This window comes from Podarcis filfolensis (assembly GCF_964270895.1).
Source record: "Podarcis filfolensis genome assembly, chromosome: 4".
NCBI classification, from domain to species: domain Eukaryota; kingdom Metazoa; phylum Chordata; class Lepidosauria; order Squamata; family Lacertidae; genus Podarcis; species Podarcis filfolensis.
The window spans coordinates 83412451-83435739 of NC_139607.1; the positions used below are offsets into that span (position 1 = coordinate 83412451).

Genomic DNA, 23289 nt, shown 5'->3' on the forward strand with positions numbered 1-23289 from the left:
CCTATGTCTGGCCCAGCAAGCCCTAGGCTTCTTCCTCGGTTGTAAGCCATGTGACTTAAGTTTCTTTTTGCTAAGTCTGGAAAAGTAAAATATTATACATTCCCCCAGTCTTTAATATGGATAAATTCTGGCATATTGTACAGCGCTATGGTAACAATTACAGAGAAATGTGAAGTTCTGTGAGCACTTTGGAAAGAACTGTAAAAAGACTGGGTATCTCGTTGTGGCATACCCTCCAACATGATGCAGGCCAAATCTGGGACACCATCTGTTGGGTCTGAAATCCTGCGCGAGATCACAGACCTTGAAAAAGCACTTGGGGGGCGAGATCTCAGCTTGAAATTGCGTGAGAGCAAGGCGCCCAAAATGGCTGCCGTACTCTCATGGGTTGTCCCGGTTTTTCTGGGGCTGTTGGTGGGTATGTCATGGATGTGCTGAGATATATGAGCTGAATTGTGCAGCTTAATTCCATAGACTCTATGAAGCAGGCCTGTTTTGCCTGAACATATGGAAGAATCTTGACTCAACACATGATGAAATCCTCTGAAAGCGAATGGCTTTGGATTTTATTTTCACACAGCAGTTTAAAAAATTTCTTTCTGAAAACACTGGAATGAAATGGATGGTTTTATTTTGAAGGTTGCTGAGAATAAACCAGCTTTCACAGAACAACTCACCCATGAGAAACTCTCTGTTAGAGGAGTTGTCTGTGTGTCCAAATTTCTCTCTGTGCAATGACACCATAAGACCTGCAGCAAAGTCCCAGTGCTTGAAGATATGTCACATACCCACAGAGGCCCAGTTCCCTGGGATATTTTCTCCTCTTTGAAAGACCTAAGAATAATCATGCAAAAATTTATATATTTCTTCTATATACTATGTAGTTGTTTTTCACCCTCCTTTCTCCTTACAGAGAGCTTCTTATTTTTGCTGTTTCTATAATATTGATTCAATTCTCTGTCCCCAAAGACCTCATAGTACTAGAGAAAAGGATATTTCAGAGAGCTGGAAAACATTCACGTAAAAGATAGTGAAGTAATATTCTCATATTTTCTCTCACAAATCCTGTCTTTTATAAAAATAGGCTTTGGCTTTCTTCCCTTCATGCTTGGCTAACAATCTGAAGTACATTTTGTTAACTCTCTTTTGAAAAATAGCACTGTCCATTACAGACTTCCCTTCATTTACAGTTATGCGGAGCCCAGACAATGCGCATGGATTTAAACCTGAAATGTATTAGTAACCAAATTGTAAAGCAAGGACTCTTCGCAGGGAACATGTCTAGAATGGATCATGTATATGCCAAGGAAGGAGAAGAAATAGAGGAAAACAAGAGTCAACCAACCGTGATCTTTAAAAAAAAAATCTATGAGGAAAGAAAGAAACCTTTTCATTCCACTTAGAGTAGCAAACTAATAATAAAAATTTATTGCCGAGCACTGCCTTCAGGTTGGACACTGAGCAGACCTTTTGCGGAGAGCTGATTTGATTTGGCGACCAAATTTAACCTGACTGATTTAGATTCTTATTTGGTTTAAGCCATGTGGTCTCCTTCAGCTGAGCGTGTATCCTACTTATGTTAATTAGCTAAGAAATGTCTTGCTGAAGGAAACCAGGTTCAAGATGCGCTAAACATTACTGTATTCCTTAACAGAGGCAAAGTTTAAATAGTGTTGCAGAAGGAACACAAGTGGGGATGCAGCTGTTGTACCACCCCCTAGGTCATGGAAGGAGGCCGTGATCGTGCCAGTCCATAAAAAGGGTCCCCCTGCTGACCCGGAGAACTATCGGAACATCAGCCTTTTGTCTATCATCGGGAAAATTTATGCAAAATTTTTGCTGTCCAAGCTGTCCCATTGGGCAAACGACTCAAATTTGATTGGCCATGAGCAAGCGGGTTTTAGGAACAATTACTCGACCTCTGACCATATGGTAATCATGTATCATCTTGCCAGAAAATATTCTGCCCCGAGTCGGGGGCGCCTATGTGTCGCTTTTATAGACCTAAAGGCTGCCTTCAACAGTATCCCAATAAATTGCCTATGGAAGAAATTAGAGAGATGGGGCATAGATAGAAGGCTGTTATGGCTTATAACCCAATTACACCATGGGTCGTCGGCTAGAGTGAGACTCACACCGGCGGGAAACCTATCCAACGAGGTCCCAATAAATAGAGGTGTGCGCCAAGGCTGCATTTTGGCCCCACTCCTCTTCAACCTGTTTATTAGCGATATGAAGCTCTTTCTGAACGAGTCTCAAGCCAACATTCATGCCCCCCGCCTAGCTGATTTTCGCTGCCCTTTGCTCCTATATGCCGACGATGCAGCGATCCTTTCCTACTCTAGAGTTGGTTTATGCAGAGCTCTAAAGATTTTTGCGGCTTATTGCAAACTTAACCATCTGACAATTAATCATGGGAAATCTAAAGTCCTGGTCTTTTCCAGGTCTCGGAAAACTTACAGCTGGAAGTTAGATGGAGTCCAATTAGAACAGGTTTTCAAATTTAAATACCTGGGAGTCTTTTTTCATTACAATCTAAGCTGGAAGCCACAGATACAGTATTTACTAAACAAAGGGAAAACAATACTTTATACTCTACTCCAATTTCTTGCAGCCGACGGAGCCTCTCACATCCCTTCTGCATTGAAGGTATACCACGCAAAAGTGGTTTCCACCCTCTGTTATGCTGCCCCGCTCTGGGCCCCAGGGTCCAATTTAACATCACTGGGGACATTGCAGAATCAGTTTCTCCGTCGCCTTCTGAAACTCCCCATGTGTGTGAGCAATGCAGCCATACGTCTGGAGTTAAGGATTGCATCATTGGAGACTGTCATCTGGAAGCGAGTCTTTGGCTATTGGCTGTCCAGCTGGCATAGGCTTCCCGACCATTACCTTTTTCAGTGCCTCTGGCGGGACGTCTTTGTCAATCCGTGGGTAGGAAAAATCCATGCCAAACTTCTGAGCATCGGAATTTCCCCAGCGGACTCCTTAAAGATGAACTTACGCTCAGCCAAAAGCCTTATTGAGCAAAGATTAGCGGACATTGAAAATCAACACAACCTCGCCAGGGGTGGGGGTGTCTGCTCCCCCAGGTATCACGGAATAACCCCACCACTTGGCCTTCCATCATACATGTCATCTCTTTCATCAGTACCACACCGATGTGCATTTATTCGTGCAAGGTTCAATGTCTTTCCATCAAACCTGCTGAACCACAGATTTTCCAATGGTTTGGTGTCTCCGCTATGCGTGTGTGACGGGGAAACTGTTGAATCTCTTTCACATATAATGTTCAACTGTCCCCTACATAGCATAGCCAGGGCTAAATTCCTGGGTCCTGCTTTACTGCGCTTGGTTGGCAGGCCTGTTGAGTCACACGCCGCACTGCTTTTGCAGGATACAGATCCTTCTGTAACTCTGCAGGTGGCGAGATTTCTGAATGCGGTTATCTCACACTCAAAAACCACCAAAAAACAACAACAACATCAAAACTAATTGGACTGTTACGTTGAGAGTGCATGTCGGAGTTCGTCTTTAGTTTTCCTTTTCTGTGATCCATCCCTTGGAGCTCTCCTGGCCCCAAGCCGTCACTTGGCTCTGCTCAGTGACCCACCCTTGCATCGTGGTGTTCACCTTCTGTTGTCGGATATATCTGTTTTTATCTCCCTGTGTTTTTATGTTTCTACATATTTTATGGGCTAATAGCCGTAAATAAATAAATAAATAAATTGTTGTACCACCGTCCAGCTCTGGCCAAAGGACAGAACTGCCTGGCCCCATACCAGCCGAGGATGCCTCCAGGCCTCAAATATTCCAGAGACCATATTCCTTGACCCCTGTAAAAACTTCCAGGTCAAGCATGGTGGCTGCTCTGACCTACTAGGAGATTTGGTCATAGGACTGCTTTCGACCCTCTGTCCTATCTCACCCCATAAAACCACAACTAAAAAGGGAGTTTCTCAGATATAGAGCAGCTTCCTTCTATGCACCACAGTTGAGCATTTCAGTAGTGATGGGCAAGATTTCCATGTTTCTATTTGTTTCCATGACTAAACACCTGATTTGTTTTGTTATTCATTTGGTAATTCATATTAGTTGCATTCTTTATTTGTTCAGTTCTTGTTCATCTAATTACATTTGTTTTCATCTGCATTGTTGTTTTTTTCTTTGTTCCTTTAATGCCAGTAGCAAAAGCAGAGCTGATTTCCATAGGCAGCTGCTGGCAGCCTTCACTTGGTTTCCCCAGAATGCCCCAAGTAATGCATTGTCCCCCTTCTTTTGCTCAAACCTCCCACAAAAATATCAGTGGAAAGTTTTGAAAATGAAAATACAGGGCCTTTGTGAAGAGAACTGAAACCGTGTTTGAATGTGATGATGATGATGATGTCCATCTGACTGGGTTGCCCCAACCACTCTGGGCAGCTTCCAGAAAATTAAAACATCAGACATAGTAAAACATCAAACATGAAAAGCTTCCCTATACAGGGCTGCCTTCAGATATCTTCCAAAAGCCAGATAGTTATTTCCTTGATATCTGATGGGAGGGCGTTCCACAGGGTGGGAGCCACTACCAAGAAGGCCCTCTACCTGGTTCCCTGTACCCTCACTTCTCACAGTGAAGAAACCACCAGAAGGCCCTCAGAGCTTGAGTTCAGTGTCTGGGCTGAACAATGGGGGTAGAGAAGCTCCTCCAGGTATGCAGGGCTTTGAACAATGGGAATGCTAAGTGCTGCAGTTTAAATACCAGGTGTTGCGATTTAATGTTCAAAGACCTGAAAGGCCTGGTTCCCTGCCCCAAAGCAGGATGCTGTGCAATCCAAACCACTGAGCTGGAGCATATTCTCCAGGGAGTTGACAAAGCAGATCGTTCCAAATGACACGAGCGGACGAACCAAACCAAGAAGGCAAACATGGATGGCTGCTCTTCCAGTAAGGAATCTATTTCCCAAACCTGAACACGCTTTCCTGGGCAAACGAAGCAAAACCAAAGTATAATTCCTCTTTATAAGCATTTGTGCCAAAAAAAAAAAAAAGACTTCTGGTGGCGTTCCAGTTTTCCCAGTCCAATGTAATATGCTTTCATACCTGACAGTTTTGAGAATATATGCAGACTGAAGGGTTGCCAGACTTTTGTTTCAACTCAGGCCGGAAGAATCGCAGGGAGATGAATGGTTTCTCTTTTAAACAGGAGTGACATGGAAAGCAACAAGCTGGTTCCGCAGCCTTGTTCCTGAGCCTGATCACAGCGCAGATGAGATGAAGGCTTATCTCATTGTGAATCCAGGAAGCCACAAGTGCTATGGAATATTTCCAAAAAGGACCCGACCTGATGTGTGGGGGAAAAATCTCTAGAGCAGGCATAGCCATCATTCAGGCTCTCCCATCTCTGATTTAATTGATTAGATGCAAGGAGGCATAGGTTATATAATTTTTCTTACCCTTTCAGCCATACTTAATTTGCACTCCCACATTAAACAGACTAAGGAAGATGCAGCCATTAAAACCAGCAGGCCATTGGGCTGAAACTCCTGATAAAAAATCTCATCACATCTCATCAAGGTCACACTGTTTTGTAGTCACTCCAGCTCCGACTGTGGTGAGCTTTTGTGAAAATATCCATAGTTTGATAGTAAATTGCTTGGTTGGTTTGAATCTGTTGGCAGGTGATTTCTAAAGGTATATCTTAGTGGATTTTTTTATATACATGGTGCTTTTCCCCATTAATTCACACAACTGGTTGAGGAGACTGTAGACCAAGAGTGGGGAATTTTGTGCTCTTCCAGATGTTACTGGACTGCGGCTCTCATAATCCCTGACAGTTGGTCCTGCAGCCTGAGGCTGATGGGAGTTGGAGTCCAATGCCATTTAGAGGGCCACAGGTTCCCCATTGCTGCGGTAGACAAAAACCTAATTGATGTAGTCAATATGTACATAACTATCTCATACTACTGATTTTGAAAATGGCATGGTAAAGGTAAAGGGACCCCTGACCATTAGGTCCAGTCGTGGCCGACTCTGGGGTTACGGTGCTCATCTCGCTTTATTTTTTTTTAAGAATAATTTTTTATTAACCGACCAATCACATAAAATCAAACCAAATTACATAAATTCCAAATTACACAGCCGAATTTTAAATTTTTGTTGGGGGTACCCATATTTCAAGTTCCGAAGGGATCCAATCAACTTCTTGCTTCTTACTGCTGTTTTAATGTCCACAAATCTAACCTTATGATGTTCACAGTACTATCCAGTCCTTTCTTATTATTTTTCCACATCTCTTGTTGTTATTTTCATATATTTTTCCTTTCTCTTTGTGACCTCTGATAGTCTCCGCAAGCTGGTTAGAACAGTTCGTAATCCTGCGTGGATATTATTTTTCTTATCCATTAGCCATATCCAGACGTTTTCCATATAACATCACTTCCATACATCAAAACAGTCTTAGCGTCATTAATCTTCACCAATCTGCCTCCTTTCTCAAAACCTCTGAGGAGATTCACTAGGAATGCAGTCTGAAAACAAATCCGTTCTTCCTCCCGGCTATAAATCCTTTGGCAAGATGGCGACTCCGAATTAATTGCTGCTCCATTCCCAAAAGCTCTTATTGCTTCTCGGTCTCCATAAAGCATACTTTTGGTTAAAGTTTATCTCCACACAGACCTTAATCATCCTGCTTGGGTCAGTTCAACCGACGGTTCTAATGAGGAGGGGTTCTTGTAAATCACATAGAAGGAAAGTAAAAAAGGTTCCCCCCCCATTCAGCCCCGTTGTCAACATACCCCGCCTTTGGTGTATCTTCATCATAAAATATTCCTGTTTCTCCAGCCCGTCGTCTTCTTTCGCAGAGGTCACTTAAATTAGCAGACTTCACTCCCCTTCTTCACTTGAAATATGTGCATTTGCTTCTTTTGTAATTAATTATTCCAAATTGCTGCAACTAGTGCGCGATCAGAGACAGTGTCCAGGAGAACTGAGTTCCACACAGGGGCATTCTGCCTAGGGCCCTCACCCCCTTCTTTCGAATTAGGGGGTGATTTATGGGCACAGCAGGCAAGGGCAGTGTTCCCCATTTCCTTGGGGCAACAAGGGAGGCTGCCTACTCCCATAACAGCCTCTTAATTACCCCGTGTGGGTCGGAGAGATGGTATTGTCGGCCATCTTCCAATGCGCCCCCTAGTGGCCCCCCGCTCATCTCGCTTTATTGGCCGAGGGAGCTGGCATACAGCTTCTGGGTCATGTGGCCAGCATGACTAAGCCGCTTCTGGCAAACCAGAGCAGTGCACAGAAACACTGTTTACCTTCCTGCTGCAGCGGTACCTATTTATCTACTTGCACTTGCGTGCTTTCGAACTACTAGGTTGGCAGGAGCAGGGACCAAGCAACGGGAGCTCACTCAGTCGCAGGGATTCGAACCACTGACCTTCTGATTGGCAAGTCCTAGGCTCTGTGGTTTAACCCACAGCGCCACCCGCGTCCCAAAAATGGCATGAGCGTGTATTAATTGGCCATGTTTTCGTATACTCTGTCAGTGGCCACAAAGTTGCATACCATTGCATCTGTTGGTGTGGTTTTTTATGATTATGAAAGTTAGCAACATGAAATATTCTGGGGTTAACCCAAATGAAATGAGATGCGTTTTACTACAGCGAAACATGTGGGCTCATGCCTATGCTCATGCGCACGCACACAACATTCTTTCACATTTTTATCTGACTTCTTCAGAAATGCAAACCAGAGTATTCCTGACCATCTGGATCTGCAGCTATTGATACCAGTTTAAATTAACATCGTACTGGATTCTGAGCATCCATTCATTCGCTAAGGGAAATAACAGAATATTTGACATAAGAGGTTTCATTTTTTATTGTTTTCCCCCTTTCCCTTAACAGATGAGGATAGGGATTCACTCAGGATCTGTTCTGGCTGGAGTTGTTGGTGTGAGAATGCCAAGATACTGTCTCTTTGGCAATAATGTCACCCTAGCAAGCAAATTTGAGTCGGGAAGTCATCCTCGTCGCATCAACGTCAGCCCGACAACATACCAGTAAGTACTCAACAGCCTTTCTTTGCGTACTCTGCTCTAACTATGCATCCCATGATCTTCTTTGAACCTTCGTGCTTTTATTCCTAAATGTATTATTATGAGAGAAATACATGAACATCTGGAAATAAAACAGTATGTCCCAAAATAGCAAAAAAAGAGAGAAAATATTGCATATTTCTGAAGGATAGAAGGTTAGCTGAAGGATAAATTAAGAAGATGTTAAATTAACCAACAGAGGATTTGTAGGTGGGCGGTATGGACAGGGAGTTGGCAGGCAATCCGTAACTTCCAGGTGTTTCTGTTTAGATTTTTATTGATTTAATTATAAAGATTTCTACCTTTGAGTGTGAGGAACCTGAGGCCTTCCAGATGTTGTTGAACTACAGCTCCCATCAGCCCCAGCCAACATGCCTGATGGCCAGGAATGCTGGGAAACGTTGTTCAGCAACATCTAGAGCACCAACGGTTCTGATTTATGCACTTGCTTTCAGGTGAGGACATTGGCATTTTCTTCTCTGTTTTTTTAAAAACTGACAGCAATTTGGAGGCATGCGGCTTTCTCAGCCTTCAGCATTGTTCGGCTGCTCGTATGATTTCTCTTTTTAAGCAGCACCAGGGCTTACGCTGTATTTATACTTCCCCGTTAGTCTCTACGTAAAGGAAATTTTATGTAATTGTCTGCACTCAGGGCATGAGGCATTCGCCACGCTAGAATACAAAGCAGCTAGAGACTGGTGTTTTTAAAAACTCATTAAAAACAGGCGGAAGAAATGAAGCAAGCTCACTTCAGATAAAAATCATGCAACTGGGGAGGAAGCGCGGTTGCTTGTACAAAAGGCAGGCATGTTGAGCAGACTTTTGACGGCAAAATAGGCAGGAACGGATTGTGATGGATGAAGAGCAGCAGAGCAGAGACTTGGGAATACAAAGTAGTTCTGGACATGGTCAGGAGAAAGCGAAGCCCATCTCTGCAAATGCTGTTGTCTGAATCCACTGCAGTACTGACTTGACAATATATCTGAAGGAGAATAATCGGGGTCTAATTTCCCTAATGCAATTCTTGTACAGGCTGCTTTTGTTCTGCTTTTGCTTTGTTTTTTTAATTGTTGCTTTGATACTCAAAACTCCCTATGTAAATTGGTATTCTACAGCTGGTCCCCAGAAATCAGAATGTGATTTAGGATATTGGAATGTGGCTTACAATGTGAAAACAATTATTTAAACTGTAGCTTGTTACCCGGTTAAAGAAACTGTCAGTTAATCAGAAGCCACCTGAGATCCTTTGACTGGAGGTGCCAGGATTGCATGTTCTCCTCCTGAGCTATGACCCTTCCTTCACCCGTCCCCACTGTCCTCCAACGATAGGGCAAGAACATTCTTGCCAGCATGCAAGATCATTAGCCAACCGAGACCCAACAACCCAGCCAGGACGCCTTCGTTATTTCTGTACAGGACCCATGACTCATGTGGCACGAGCCATCTGGCGGATTCTGGCATGCTTTCACCATCTGTTGGCGTTAACAATCCCCTGGCAAAACCTGAAACGCAGATTTTGACTTTTGATACATTGTGCGGCAGCTTTAATCCCTTAAATGGCGAGACTCTGAACCTGACCTCGGTGGAAATTGAACAGTATAGAAATAGTTGAAACGAAGAAATGTTAGTCAGCTGGAAAAGAGGAAAGAGCCATTTGGACCACCTCCTCCAACAGACAAACACCATCATGGTGACGATGGCAGAAGATGTGGTCTCATGAAGCAGGGTCAGCACTGACAGACTCCAAGGTCTGTACAACAGTTTAGTTTTTCATCGCGGTACTATTTAGCATTCCTGAGCCCATGGTTTAGGTGCAGAGAGGGCCCCAGGTTAAACACCTGGCATCTCCAGGGGTTTTCCGTGTGTGTTTTTTTAAGGATTTGGTAGTAGCTGATGGGGAATTATCACTCCCTACAATCCCAGAGGCTCACCAATGATCTAGTTCAGGGTTTCCCAAACTTGGGTCTCCAGCTGTTTTTGGACTACAAATGGGATCCTCCTAACAGAGGGTCCTGGTTGCGCGCAGGCCCCAGGGCTCTCCCCCTACAGGGCTAATTGGTGGGGGAGTAGCCAGAAGTCCCGGCCATTGCCCTGGGATCACGCCAGGCTGTTTTAGCCAATCGCCGGAGGGTGGCGTGATCCCAGGGGCTTTAAAACCAGCAACGTGATCCAAGTAGGGGCACTTGCTTCACGCTGCTGAACGCCCGCCCTCCCTCCCTAGATTTAGGCAGAGTCGCTTGGCCTTGCTTTGGTTTGGGTTGCCTGTTTTAGAACAGGGGCTGGGTAGGATTTTTTTCCATTTGGCAGATTGGCTTTAGCCACTTGGTTTTTGCCTACCCCTTAGCAATTGTCGGGGTGCGGGTGGTGCTGTTGCTTAAACCACAGAGCGTAGGGCTTGCTGATCAGAAGGTCGGCGGTTCGAATCCCCGCGACGGGGTGAGCTCCTGTTGCTCGGTCCCTGCTCCTGCCAACCTAGCAGTTCGAAAGCATGTCAAAGTACAAGTAGATAAATAGGTACCGCTCTGGCGGGAAGGTAAACGGCGTTTCCGTGCACTGCTCTGCTTCACCAGAAGTTGCTTAGTCATGCTGGCCACATGACCTGGAAGCTGTACGCCGGCTCCCTCAGCTAATAAAGTGAGATGAGTGCCGCAACCCCATAGTCGGCCATGACTGGACCTAATTGTCAGGGGTCGCTTTACCTTTACCTAGCAATCGTCACAACTTGTAAGGTGGCGGTTCATTGGCTCAGTTGGATTGTGGGGAGGGGAGGTGCGGCCATCACCTGCCCGTCCAGGAACTGGGTATTCCGGTAAAGGAATCTGGGGGTTCCTGGATCTTGTCTGAAGCCCACTTGAGAGGCTAGGGCCATGCCAAGACCACAGGAACCCTGGGGTGAGCTTCAGTTGGTCCTCATCGACCTTACTCCCTCGTTTGGTTTACCCCATTGGACTATCACCCAGAGAGGTGGAGTCAGCTATAGTCGGGAGTCAGTGCTGAAGCCAATACCGCTCATGTGATTGTATTTCAATAAAGTTGTGGCCAAAATTTGCCCAAAAACTTAAAACTAAAATAAGTGTCCATGTGAAGCTATTTTCGGGGGTGGGTCCTGGGTCCTGCTAGCTAGGGATGATGGGAGTTGTAGTCCAAAAACAGCTGGAGACCCAAATTTGGGGAACACTGTGCTAGATTATTCTGGGCTAGCTGATTAAATAATGTGGCCTGCATAAGTCAGGATCCTGTGTTCTTAAGAGGTGCAATCTGATGCTACCATTCAGCAGGAAGGACTTGCTTCTGTGCCTGGGTTGCTGCAACTGTTTCAAGTGTTTGTTTCACAGAAAACAATGCATTTTGCTGTAAAGCAAAGGGAGCAGAGCTCATTAAGGCGGATGCACTGGAAGACTTGATGTTGAAATGCCTCCTCTTCACTAATATGTGTACAATATCTGTGCAATACTCTGGCTACCTTTGTAAACAACCCATTCCTGTGCACATTAAAAAGGGGGGAAAGGAAGACATGATGCAAGGAACAGCTTTACTAAATGCCCAGCCAGCGAGCTGTGAAACTGAAGTAATTGCTTATTTTAGAGATAATTTCTCTGGTTTTTGAAAACTGCATGAATAATGAATTTGTCCAATGGAAAGTAAAGACTTTTCTCCTTATAATGTGGTTGGGGGAGGCGGTGGAGAGAACAAACAGATGCAATCCATGATTACTGTGACATTTACAAAATCTAAATAACCAACTTTTGGGGGGAGGGGGGAGCAAATGGCTAGTTAGTTAGATTAGTTAGTTAGGATTTGTTTTGTATTCTGCTCAGAAGGACATTTGAACATGTGAAGCTGGTTAGACAGAGATTGTTAAATGGTTCCCACTTCCAAGGCTGGGGATGCTTTGGCCGTCCAGATGTTGCTGAACTACAACTCCCATCAGCCCCAGCAAGCATTGCCTGTGACCATGGACGATGGGAGTTGTAGTTCAGCCCACCCTTTCCCCATGTAAGAACTCTCTGCCACCAGATAAAGGGAATTTGATTTCAACAAGGCTGCCCTTTATCAGTCAGCCTAAAAGCTTCCCTTGGGTCATCCTGAAGCTTCTCCAAGTAGCATAGTTTATGACCAATACAGGAGAGACATGTTTTGTTGCAGCTGGGGCAGATGACTTATAACCCTCCAACAAGCAGACATAAAAGATTAGCATTCCCATATAATACACAAGTCTATAAAAGCAGAGTTCGTGCAAACAGCCCATATCAACAGCCCATATACACCAGTAAAATTACAGTAAAAACATAAGAGGGGAAAAAACCAATTTAAAATACAGGTTAAAATGCAATTTAAAATGCAGCCTCATTTTAAAAGTAGCCCGTAGATCAAAAACATAAGGGGAGGGAAACATAAGGGTCAGACTGAGCCCAAACCAAAGGCCAGGCGGAACAGCTCTGTCTTGCAGGCCCTGAGGAAAGGTGTCAAGTCCCGCAGGGCCCTAGTCTCTTGTGACAGAGCGTTCCACCAAGTCGGGGCCAGTACTGAAAAGGCCCTGGCCCTAGTTGAGACCAATCTAACCACCTTGCGACTTGGGACCTTCAAAATGTTGTCATTTGTGGACCGTAAGGTCCTCCGCGGGGCATACCAGGAGAGGCGGTCCCAAATCCATGGTCAAAACAAAAAAAATATTTTTCCTTCCAGTAGCACCTTAAAGACCAACTAAGTTAGTTATGGCAGACCAACACGGCTACCTATCTGTAACCAAATCCATGGGTAAGCCTATCTGTAGCTGTTAGTCATGACGTCTGATTGCAGCTTCCAGATACCAGCTACTGGCAAGCAACAATGGGAGAGAGCTCTTGCCTTCATATTCTATTTGTTGGCCTTCCCAGAGGCACCTAGTTGGCCACTGTAGGAAGCAAGATGCTGGTTTCAATGTACTTTTGGTCTGGTGCAGGAGGGATCTTATTATCTTCTTGCAATTTATGCCTGTGTGCAGGGCTGGAAAAATCACAATCGTATTTCTGGATGATCTGTTATTTTTCCAGTCCCACCTATGACTCAAGCAGGCTGATGCTATAAAAGCATGGATGTTTATTTCTAACCATAACCACCATTCGGATTATAAACGTTACATTATACAAAGCCAGAGATACTATTTTTTTCCAGACGAGAAGCTGCCTTACAAATGTGCATTGTGAGCAGTCATCCCATCAGCTTTCACATGGTAATCGCATTTTGGAATGATCTTTGTGAGCTTTCGGCACCCATAGCCTGCCTGTGATAGAAGTAAGAGTTTACAAATCTAAATATAAGATTTGCTGTCACCTAGCAACAGCGCTGAACTTTGGGTCAGCCTGCTCCAAGCTACACCTGTCTGGAAAGAAAGTCAAGATGTAAAGATAGGAGGATTTGCATTAGTTGTTGTTGTTGGTGGTTTTTTTTTTTTTTTGTAATCTTTTCAGAATAAAAAAAGTCCTATTTATTCTGGAAACATCTGTGTGTCTCACACCTGTTTTCTTGTTTGCGCAATCTCTAGGTCCAGCTTGGCATACACATGCACAATGCTGGCCCTCTTCAGGTTTTATGGAAATTTAAACAAATGGGGTGGGGATGGACAGTATGCAGAACATGTGGGAAGCTGCTGAAGATACAAAACACTCTTAACTTTAGACACCTTCCAACTTGTGGAAGACGACAAGGCAATGAAGAGGGCAGGGCTCATGCACTCACCCATACTGCCTCTGCACCACCACCAATTTACTAGACTAGCACTAGTTTAAAATAGATTTAAAATATTCACCCACCTGCACTTAAGTTGATTCAGAAAATCGACACTCCTTCTGGAGTGGCGGAACCACATGTGATAAGAAACATGTGTTGCATTCCTCCTCCCTCTGAATCATGTAATGCACTTTACCTCGTGTCGTTACTACTACTACTACTACTACTATTATTTGCATCTGTCTCAAGACCATGGAGGAGTGCATCTTCATTTAATTAAATTTGTATACCGTTCTTCATCCGTAGATCTCGAGGCGGTTCACAACATAAAATTACAATATAAAAAACATGCATAGTAAAAATGAGAACAAAAACAGACCAATAGCCCCCTCTCCTACAACACATTTTAAAAGGGCATCGGATGTCAATCGGCCAAAGGCCTGGTTGAAGAGGAACATTTTCACCTGGCACTTAAAGGTGTATAATGGAGGCGCCAGCCAAAACTCCTTGAGGAGAAGAAGAAGAGTTTGGATTTGATATCCCGCTTTTTCACTACCCGTAGGAGTCTCAAAGCGGCTAACATTCTCCTTTCCCTTCCTCCCCCACAACAAACACTCTGCGAGGTGAGTGGGGCTGAAAGGCTTCAAAGAAGTGTGACTGGCCCAAGGTCACCCAGCAGCTGCATGTGGAGGAGCGGAGACGCGAACCCGGTTCCCCAGATTACGAGTCTACCGCTCTTAACCACTACACCACAAATGGGGAACCACAGCAGAAAAGGCCTGTTCTCAAATTGCCACCCTCCAGACCTCTCCTGGAGGAGGCACACAAAGAAGGACTTCAGGTACTGTTGCGCTGATCACTTGTTGCCTCACAAAATCAGGACTTGGGGTACTTTGCACTGCACATTACGGAGGAAGGGAAGGGAATTTGATATGGATTGACTGTGTTTTTTTGTAGCAGTCCTTGTTTCTTATAGCAAGTACAACATTGCACCCTTTTTTCATGTTGACTTTAACACCTCAGCAAGATCTTCCTTGCTTTTAATAGAGGACAACTCAACACACAAAAAGTAAGAGTAGCCACACTGACCCTTAATAAAACAATCTGTATTCGGTCAACAAAATGCAACAAAAAAGTGACCAACATCTCATTGTTAGGAGTCACCAACGTGATGCCCTCCAGATGGTGTTGGACTATAACTCTCATCCTGCTTGATCAAGGGCCCTGGTGGCTAGGGCTGATGGGAGTTGGAGTCCATTGTCTTTTGGAAGGGACCATGTCAGCTACCCTTGGGCTAGATGGGAAATAGAGCAAGCAGGTGGAGGAGGAAAATGTTGGCTGATGGTGAAGTCATAGAGTCTGCATTTGATCACAGTCGTAAAGATGGAACGTGGGAGGAGGTAGCAGACATTCAAATGAGGCTCCCTTGGGTGCTTTGCATGTTTCAGAATGCACTTTACTTCTTGACAGATAATGCTCCTTCTTGGCTCTTTTGTACATTGTGCAGGGATAAAATCAGGCTGAGTGAGCAGTATGAAGTCGATAGAAAAATGGGTATTGACCTCCATTTTCTTTATCTCTGCTGAGGTTAAATTCCAAGAAAGAACAAAGGGTGTGTGGGGGGGTGTGGAGTTATAGGCCAATGCCAGCAATTCTTCTAAATATTTACCAGCTTTTTGTTAATTGTACAAAGTACAAACGTATTGTGTTTACTTACCTAGGAGCACTGCAGGCATACCCACAAGATAACTACGTTTCTCTTTTTATCTTGTGGAATTATAGAGCTTTGTTCAGGAAGAAAACATTTTTTTTATGTGAGCTTCTCGTAAAAAAGAAAAACCTAGGAGAACACACAAAGTATAATTTTTGCAGACTGCCAAGGTTAAAAAAGAGCTTCATTTCCTACGGGCTAATTCATAGCACTACCACTTTGGGGCCATAATTGTTGCTCCTTGAGGAATTAAAAGTTTGTGCAGTTGTGCGTGTTGGCTGCAATCAGTGCTGCCTTTGCCATGGATTTTCCCCACACAGCACATTGTTATTTATATAGCACCCTCAGTGTACATTGCACTTCACAGCAGCTTTCCTCAAGCAAGAGAAGAGGGTGCTCTTGTGTTTGCAGTTTTTCCACAGGCAGCTGGTTGGCCACTGAGAGAACAGGATGTTGAACTAGATGGGCTCTTCATAACTTATGCCCCCCAGAAGTTGCTGGACCACAACTCCCATCAACTTTTGGCCATTAGCTATGGTGGCTGGTTCTGATGGCAGATGGGAGCCCATCTGTAGGACTGGGGAAGGCGGCTTTACAGCAGCAACATTAAAAAAGATACATCTCTGTCCATAGAATGGCGGCTAACAGGTTGAGGTTGAATCCTGACAAGACAGAAGTACTGTTTTGGGGGGACAGGGCGTGGGCAGGTGTGGATGACTCCCTGGTCCTGAATGGGGTAACTGTGTCCAGGGAGGCACAGGTCAATTCTGTGTCCAGGGCAGCTGTCTACCAGCTCCATCTGGTATGCGGACTGAGACCCTACCTGCCCACAGACTGTCTCGCCAGAGTGGTGTATGCTCTAGTTATCTCCCGCTTGGACTACTGCAATGCACTCTGTGTGGGGGTACCTTTGAAGGTGATTTGGAAACTACAACTAATCCAGAATGCGGCAGCTAGACTGGTGACTGGGAGTGGCCACCAAGACCATATAACACTGGTCCTGAAAGACCTACATTGGCTCCCAGTACATTTCCGAGTACAATTCAAAGTGTTGGCGATGACCTTTAAAGCCCTAAACAGCCTCAGCCCAGTATACCTGAAGGAGCGTCTCCACCCCCATCGTTCTGCCTGGACGCTGAGGTCCAGCACCGAGGGCCATCTGGCAGTTCCCTCACTGCAAGAAGCAAAGCTACAACGAACCAGGCAGAGGGCCTTCTCAGTAGTGGCACCCACCCTGTGGAACGCCCTCCCATCAAATGTCAAAGAGATAAACAACTACCTGACATTTAGAAGACATCTGATGTTTAGGGAAGTTTTTAATGTTTGACGTTTTAGCGTGTTTTTAGTATTCTGTTGGGAGCCGCCCAACAGAGTGGGTGGGGTATAAATATTATTATTATTATTATTATTGAAGCCTGCAATATAGAGGCAGAAATGAGAGATGCACGTCCTAGCACTTGCTTTTCATTTTGGCTGGAGTCTGTCTGCCTCTCTCATAGACAGTGCCGGATTGGGCTGCCTCTCGTATGCTATATTTTACCCACTGGTAAAACTTCACATCTTAGTCATTGCACATTGCAAGTTATCTTTTGTGTTCAATATTGGTTCTGTTTTATTTGTTAAGATAAATTGGAAAAAAATCAGTAAAACTTTATATGTATATTTTAAAAAAACCACCCGTGAGGAATGGCAGTCACACTTCTTTAGACTTCATTCATCTTAGACCTCATTAAGATGGTTCATATGATTGCCTCCACACATTTAGTTTACATGCAGAGTGGGGAGCTTGGTCCATGCCTGCTGGCCCCATCCCCAATGTTGTCACCCCAGTGTTCATGTATTTGTCACAGAGACATAAAAAGAAGAACTTCAGCATGCCAAGATCTACACACATCATCATTATTAGATTGTAGCCAACTAAGTTCTACTCAGTCTGGACTCCTTGGGGGAAATCGTGCACTTGAGTGAAACCCAATGTGAACAACTCAGATTCAGAATACACTTTGTGATGGTGATGACGACAACAACAATTTATTAGATTTGTGTACTACCCTATACCATAGGCATACACTGAGGTTACGTTCTGATTCCCCCCCCCCAAGTTATAACACAAATATATCTAATATATAAAAAGGAGAGAGAAAAACAGTGTCAGAATGAATTTTATCTATTATTTATTTATTATATAAACCATAAATATGGTCTTGAGTGTATATAGACAGCTGCATCTGTATAAACATTATTATATTTTTATCTATATATATATCCAGTGCTTTTTTCTAAAAAAAAATGTTTAGGGGTACTCTCATTTTCCCAATATTGAAATACTGCCCCTCAATGAGACCAAATTTAGATTCACAAAATGTTTAGGGGTATGTGTACCCCCAGAAAAAAGCACTGTTTACATCTATATACATACTTGCACACTTGCATGCATAGACAGATAGATATAATGGAAAAACAAAAGCTCCAGGAATTTACTGCAGAAAAAACCTTGCAGAGAAATCAAGACAGCTTCCTCTGCCCCTTGTCCTGGCAATTAGTGGCTAGCTATGATATCTGTATTGTATAACCGACCAGCCAGTAATTACTCTATCGTATTGCATTTTACAATCCACATTTATGTATTATTCAGGGGCAATAGTGCATGAATTGTTCAGTTGCATGAGAAATCTAATGAGATATAAAACATTTTAAAAATACATGAGCAATCATAATGGGTACTTTATTATCATACAAATAACTTTGGCTGGCTTAGCTTGCTTTTACTTGCAATTTGGGAACTAACTTTTGATCTCAAATCATCAGCATAACAATAATGAGTATAACAACCTTTGCTTGTAACAAAATGCGATGTTTTGGCCAATTAATAATACACAGAGATATACAGTGTGTGCATGATTTTCACGGTGGATTACAATCTTCTTCCCATTCTAAATGCTGCACAAGGCAAAATCAAGGCGGGGCAGTGCTCATGTCTGGCAACAGAATGGACTCCCCCCTCCCCAATTCCATTTGCTAGGGGTATATACTGAAGATCTCTTAATAACCTTTGTTGGCCATAGGCAACAAAAGTGATTAAGCATGATAGAAAGCTAGAAGTTCTCTCACCCTTCCAATTACGTTGGGCTTCTGAAAACTGTTCTGCGGCTTAGTGTGGCATGTAGGCAATGGGGAAATCGACGTAAAATCTAAAGAGCAAATGTGATTTTTCAGTTTGAGTATATGGGGGCTGTGCTCCCCCTGCAAAAAAACACAAGGGTCTTTTTAATGTGTGGAATCATCTTCACTCTGATATGTCAGGTTTTGACACTAGTGTTATGTTATCACTCTTTGACCCGGATCCAAAGCTTTTTGGTGGCTCCATTCTCAAGGACCAGGGGGCTGATTCACCTCATCCAATAGTCCGAGGAGTTCCTCATCAGGGGATCCTCACATTGGACTCATGGGTCCCTGTGCTCCTCAAGGACTTTGTCTTTTGGGATGTCCAGTGTGGCCTTTAAGGACTCATTGCCTGGCACCAAGCCAGGGCTTGGCATGACTAGAGCTCCAGGAGGACCTCTCCAGACTAAGTGAATGGGCAATTAAATTGCATATGCAATTCAATATTTAAAAAGGGTAAAGTGATGCATGTCAGGGCCCAAGAACCTTGATTTCACATATATGGTCGTGGGATTTGAACTGGCAGTAAGTGGCTGGGAATGAAAACTTGGGGTCATAATGGATGACCGCTTGATGAAGATGTTGGCCCAGAGTGCAGCAGCTGTAAAAAAGACAAATTCTATGCCGAGGACCATTAGAAAAGGAATTGAAAATAAAATTGTGCTGATATCCTTAAGTGGGAGGTCACTAGTGCATGAACAGTTTAGCTTGTCCTGCAAGTTTCTCCTGCTGAATAACTAAAATGCAGGATCCCAGCCCTCTTTTGCAGCTTGCCACCTGTGAATGGGATATGCAGAGCAATTCTTTGTTGGTCTACTTTGAAGTCGGCCCCGTTGGGCTCAATGTACAGAGTGGTATTTTTTTTTACCTTCCATGTCTCAAATACTAGCTTTCCATATCACATTGCTCTGGAAACTGAGGAGAGTATCGAAAGGACAAAATACTATTACAAAATCCAACAAACCCCCTAGACTCAATCAAAAAACAATGGGAGGAGGACATAGGCTATGAGATTAACCCCACTCAATGGACCAAAATGTGGTCTAAACACCCTTTAAATCCATATCAACGAAAAGAAAAGAACTCTCTCTAAAACTCACCTACAGGTGGTACCTAACACCAAGAAAACTAGCGCTAATACGCCCAGGAACCTCACCAAAATGCTGGAGAGGGTGCACCTCCACAGGCACATACCTCCACATGTGGTGGGAGTGCCCCAAAATCCAACTATTCTGGACAACAACCATACAAGAAATAAATAAAATAACCAAGCAAGTATTAGAAATCACCCCAGAATTGACCTTACTAAACATCTTCCAAGACAATAATGCCCATTTACACCACAAAGAACTCATAACCCACCTACTTTCAGCAGCCAGAAGCATCATAGCCAGACACTGGAGAGACCTGTCAGGAGTAAGCATGGACCAATGGTACCAAATAGTATGGGAAACAGCCTTATTAGAAAAATTAACCAATAAACTGAAACTGACACAGAAGAAGACCACCTTTACCCCAGTATGGCTCCCCTTTATCACATACACAGCCCAACAAGACAACGACAAAAACCCACCAACAGCATACAAATCAATATGGCTAACCTGATCCAAAAGACCCACCCACCCCACTCACACATAAAAACAAAGACCACCACAGCCAACCACAAATGAACAACCACACCCTAGGCCAACCCTAACCTCTCTCACCACCAAAGGAACACAAGCGAACAACAAAGAACCTGCACAAGCAACGCTGACACCAAACCCTACATATAGTAAGTAAAATAGTAACACCGTCGCCTGACCCCACCCCCACCCATCTTTCCCCCCTCCACCTCTTTCCCCCTTTTCTTCCCAATGTCTCAACAAATGAAACTGATTTGTAAAAATGTTACATGGAAAAAATAATAATACAAGAGAGACATCGCAAACACTTTTATAAAACAAGAAAATCTTTAATAAAAAAGAAAGAAAGAAAGAAAGAAAGAAAGAAAGAAAGAAAGGACATAGTGGTATGCTGCTCAAGGGGGAGAAAACCCAACTGACTGTGCTAATCCCTTGGGAGGACTTAAAAGAAGCACTTGGGACACCATCCCCTTTCTTACTAGTAATAGGCTTAGGGAAGGATGTATTTTTTACAAGTGGAAAATTCAACTTAAACTACTTAAGTTGTTGAAAGGGTCATGGGTAACACAGTTGTGGCTGTGGAAGCCCATCAAATGAAGAAATAAAAACTTCATATCAGAATTTATAGCCTGCGCTAGCAAGACTGAGAAAAGGAGCCTTGGTGGAAGAGAACTGGTTAATGAGTACTATCAAATAACTTATTGGTCAACAGTCCTATCATATATTGAGTCAGACCAGTGTTAACTGGTAGTAACTGGTAGTAGCCAAGACCTGAAGCAGAAAGAAATTGGCTACTTGGCCCGAAAATAAAGCAAAACTACAGATGCCGGGTTTAATTCAGTATATCTAACAGTAGCGTATACAGCAGAGCATATATTTTCTGTAGAAAGCTTTAAGGGGGCATATTTAGTCCGTATTGCTAGCATTAAAATTAAAGCTGTTTCTATTGTTCATGATAAACAGGACTTGGGAATTCAAGGAGGTTGCATTACCCAATGGCATATTTGGTACTCTCTCTAGTGTGGTTGATTTATCCAGCTTTATAAACAGTAAACCATCTACCCCAAAAATGTACACCAGAGCTTTCCAAACTGTGTGCCGTGACACATTAGTGAGTCGGCTGCAGTGTGTAGGTGTGTCGTGCGAATGCTCCCTGTGCTCCTCCCGGGGCTGGAAAGGGGTTAATTTAACCTGTGGTTTGCTAGTAAAACTGAATTGGTGTGTTGCGAAGTGATGCATGTCTCAAAAGTGTGTCACCAACATGAAAAGTTTGGAAACCTCTGATCTACACTTATCAGCAGAAGACAAAGTGAGCAACTGGGGTTTTGAACCCTGGTCTCTCAGGTCAACCAATCAGTTCATGCTTTTTAAATATAAGAATAGCAATATTCCTATTTTTGCTTCAACCCACAACCTCATGGCAACCATTATGGGTCAATCCTTGCAGCAGCCATTTTGTGGCTGATGCTCACAACATCCTCTCAAAATTCTAAATGGGCCCCTGAGCCCAGAAAAGTTAGTGACCACTGATCTATTCTATTCTTGATGGACTTGAGTAATGTAATAGTTGTATTATGCCACTAACAATGGTAGTGTCATGAATAAAAGAGTGTTGGACTAGCAGGTAAATTAATTGTTCAAAACAGGCCAAATGTAAACACATCTACTGTCAAATGTATTTCTGTATTTACTGATGTTCACCTGTTATGGTAGATATCTCATAAGCTTGATAACCCAATATCTGAATCTAAGGCTAAATTGTATATTAACTGAATTTTCTTTCCCATAGAAACATGTTCTACTTGCTGTAATCTTTCAGTTAGAATATATCACCTATATATATGAATGCTAACAGCTTTTAGGTCCATTTTGTATAAACAGTTATTAGGTCTATTTTTTTCTGAAAATGGGGGAAAGCAGCAAGAAATGGATTTGGCTAGCATCTGAATATTTTGTGAATGCAGTTCTTGTTTGCTGAGGGTATATATCATCAGCTGAAGCCGTATGACTCCTACAGAAAACATTCGGGGATTATACTGGCTTTTTGCAGAAATGTAAGCTTCCATATAATTTTTACAGCTGAAAGAATGGATTTTGCTATCAAGCTCAAGGGACCTGCTTGGGCTCAGTATAATGGTCTGAGACTTGCAAGGTCCCTGGCAGGGACGGCTGTTTCCAAAACACTTAATCCCCAAGCAGATACTTATTGATCCTACACAGCTCCTCTTGAGATAGAGTGTGTGTGCATTTCTACTTTTGGCACAGTCTTTGCATTTCCTCTCATACCCTTACAGGATCTGTCTGGCCTCTGTATGGATAACGTATTGACTGTGCGTATTTACGGTAGCACAGAATCCTCTACCAGCAGTGGAAACTGTGCCGTAAGCTCCGTTATTTCTTGCCATAGGAATAAAACCTGCTCAAAACCTTTGAACAAAAAAAAAATACTTTACCAATATTGTATTGGCAAATACAGACAAGTTGTGAGTCAGAAAGATTGGGGAGGGGTGTCTCTTCAGTTCAATTAGCCATATTGGTCATCTCTCACCAAAACAGAGTTGGGCCATTGGCTCAGGCATGGCTCCTAAATTTCTATTTGTAAAGAACAGGTGGCAAATGGAACTATTCTGAATCCAAAGCACACTTAGCACAATTCCACGTTATTTAATGTGTTAGCTTTTAGGCAATCCTTCCTAATTTACGGTAGTTCCATACTTTGGCAGGGAAAGGGGAGGTGCTGGATGCTGAGATTTCCAGATTTAGCTATGTTCTCTTATAACTAAGGGTATAATGGTGCAGCTACTCACACTCTTGGGTGAGACTGATTATGTAGACCCATTTCAGTCTGGGTCCCCCAAACTGGTTGGAGGATCAAATTGGCCCTGGTGGATGACCTTTATTAGGAGAGAAACAGAGTGTGTGACATCATTGTTTCTCCTTGATCTCACAGAGGATTTGGATACCATTGGCCAGGCCATGGTATACTCTTGGATCACCTCCAT

The 23289-nt window shown here is 43.5% G+C and overlaps 1 protein-coding gene across 1 annotated transcript in view; it reads left to right on the forward strand.

The window, feature by feature from the left end:
- The window catches only part of GUCY1A2 (guanylate cyclase 1 soluble subunit alpha 2), a 159648-nt gene that overhangs the window by 121413 nt on the left and 14946 nt on the right, over positions 1-23289 (forward strand). Inside the window, exon 7 of the mRNA XM_083609123.1 lies at positions 7890-8044. Within this exon, the coding sequence (XP_083465249.1) occupies positions 7890-8044 (155 nt within the window). The remainder of the gene's footprint in view (positions 1-7889; positions 8045-23289) is intronic.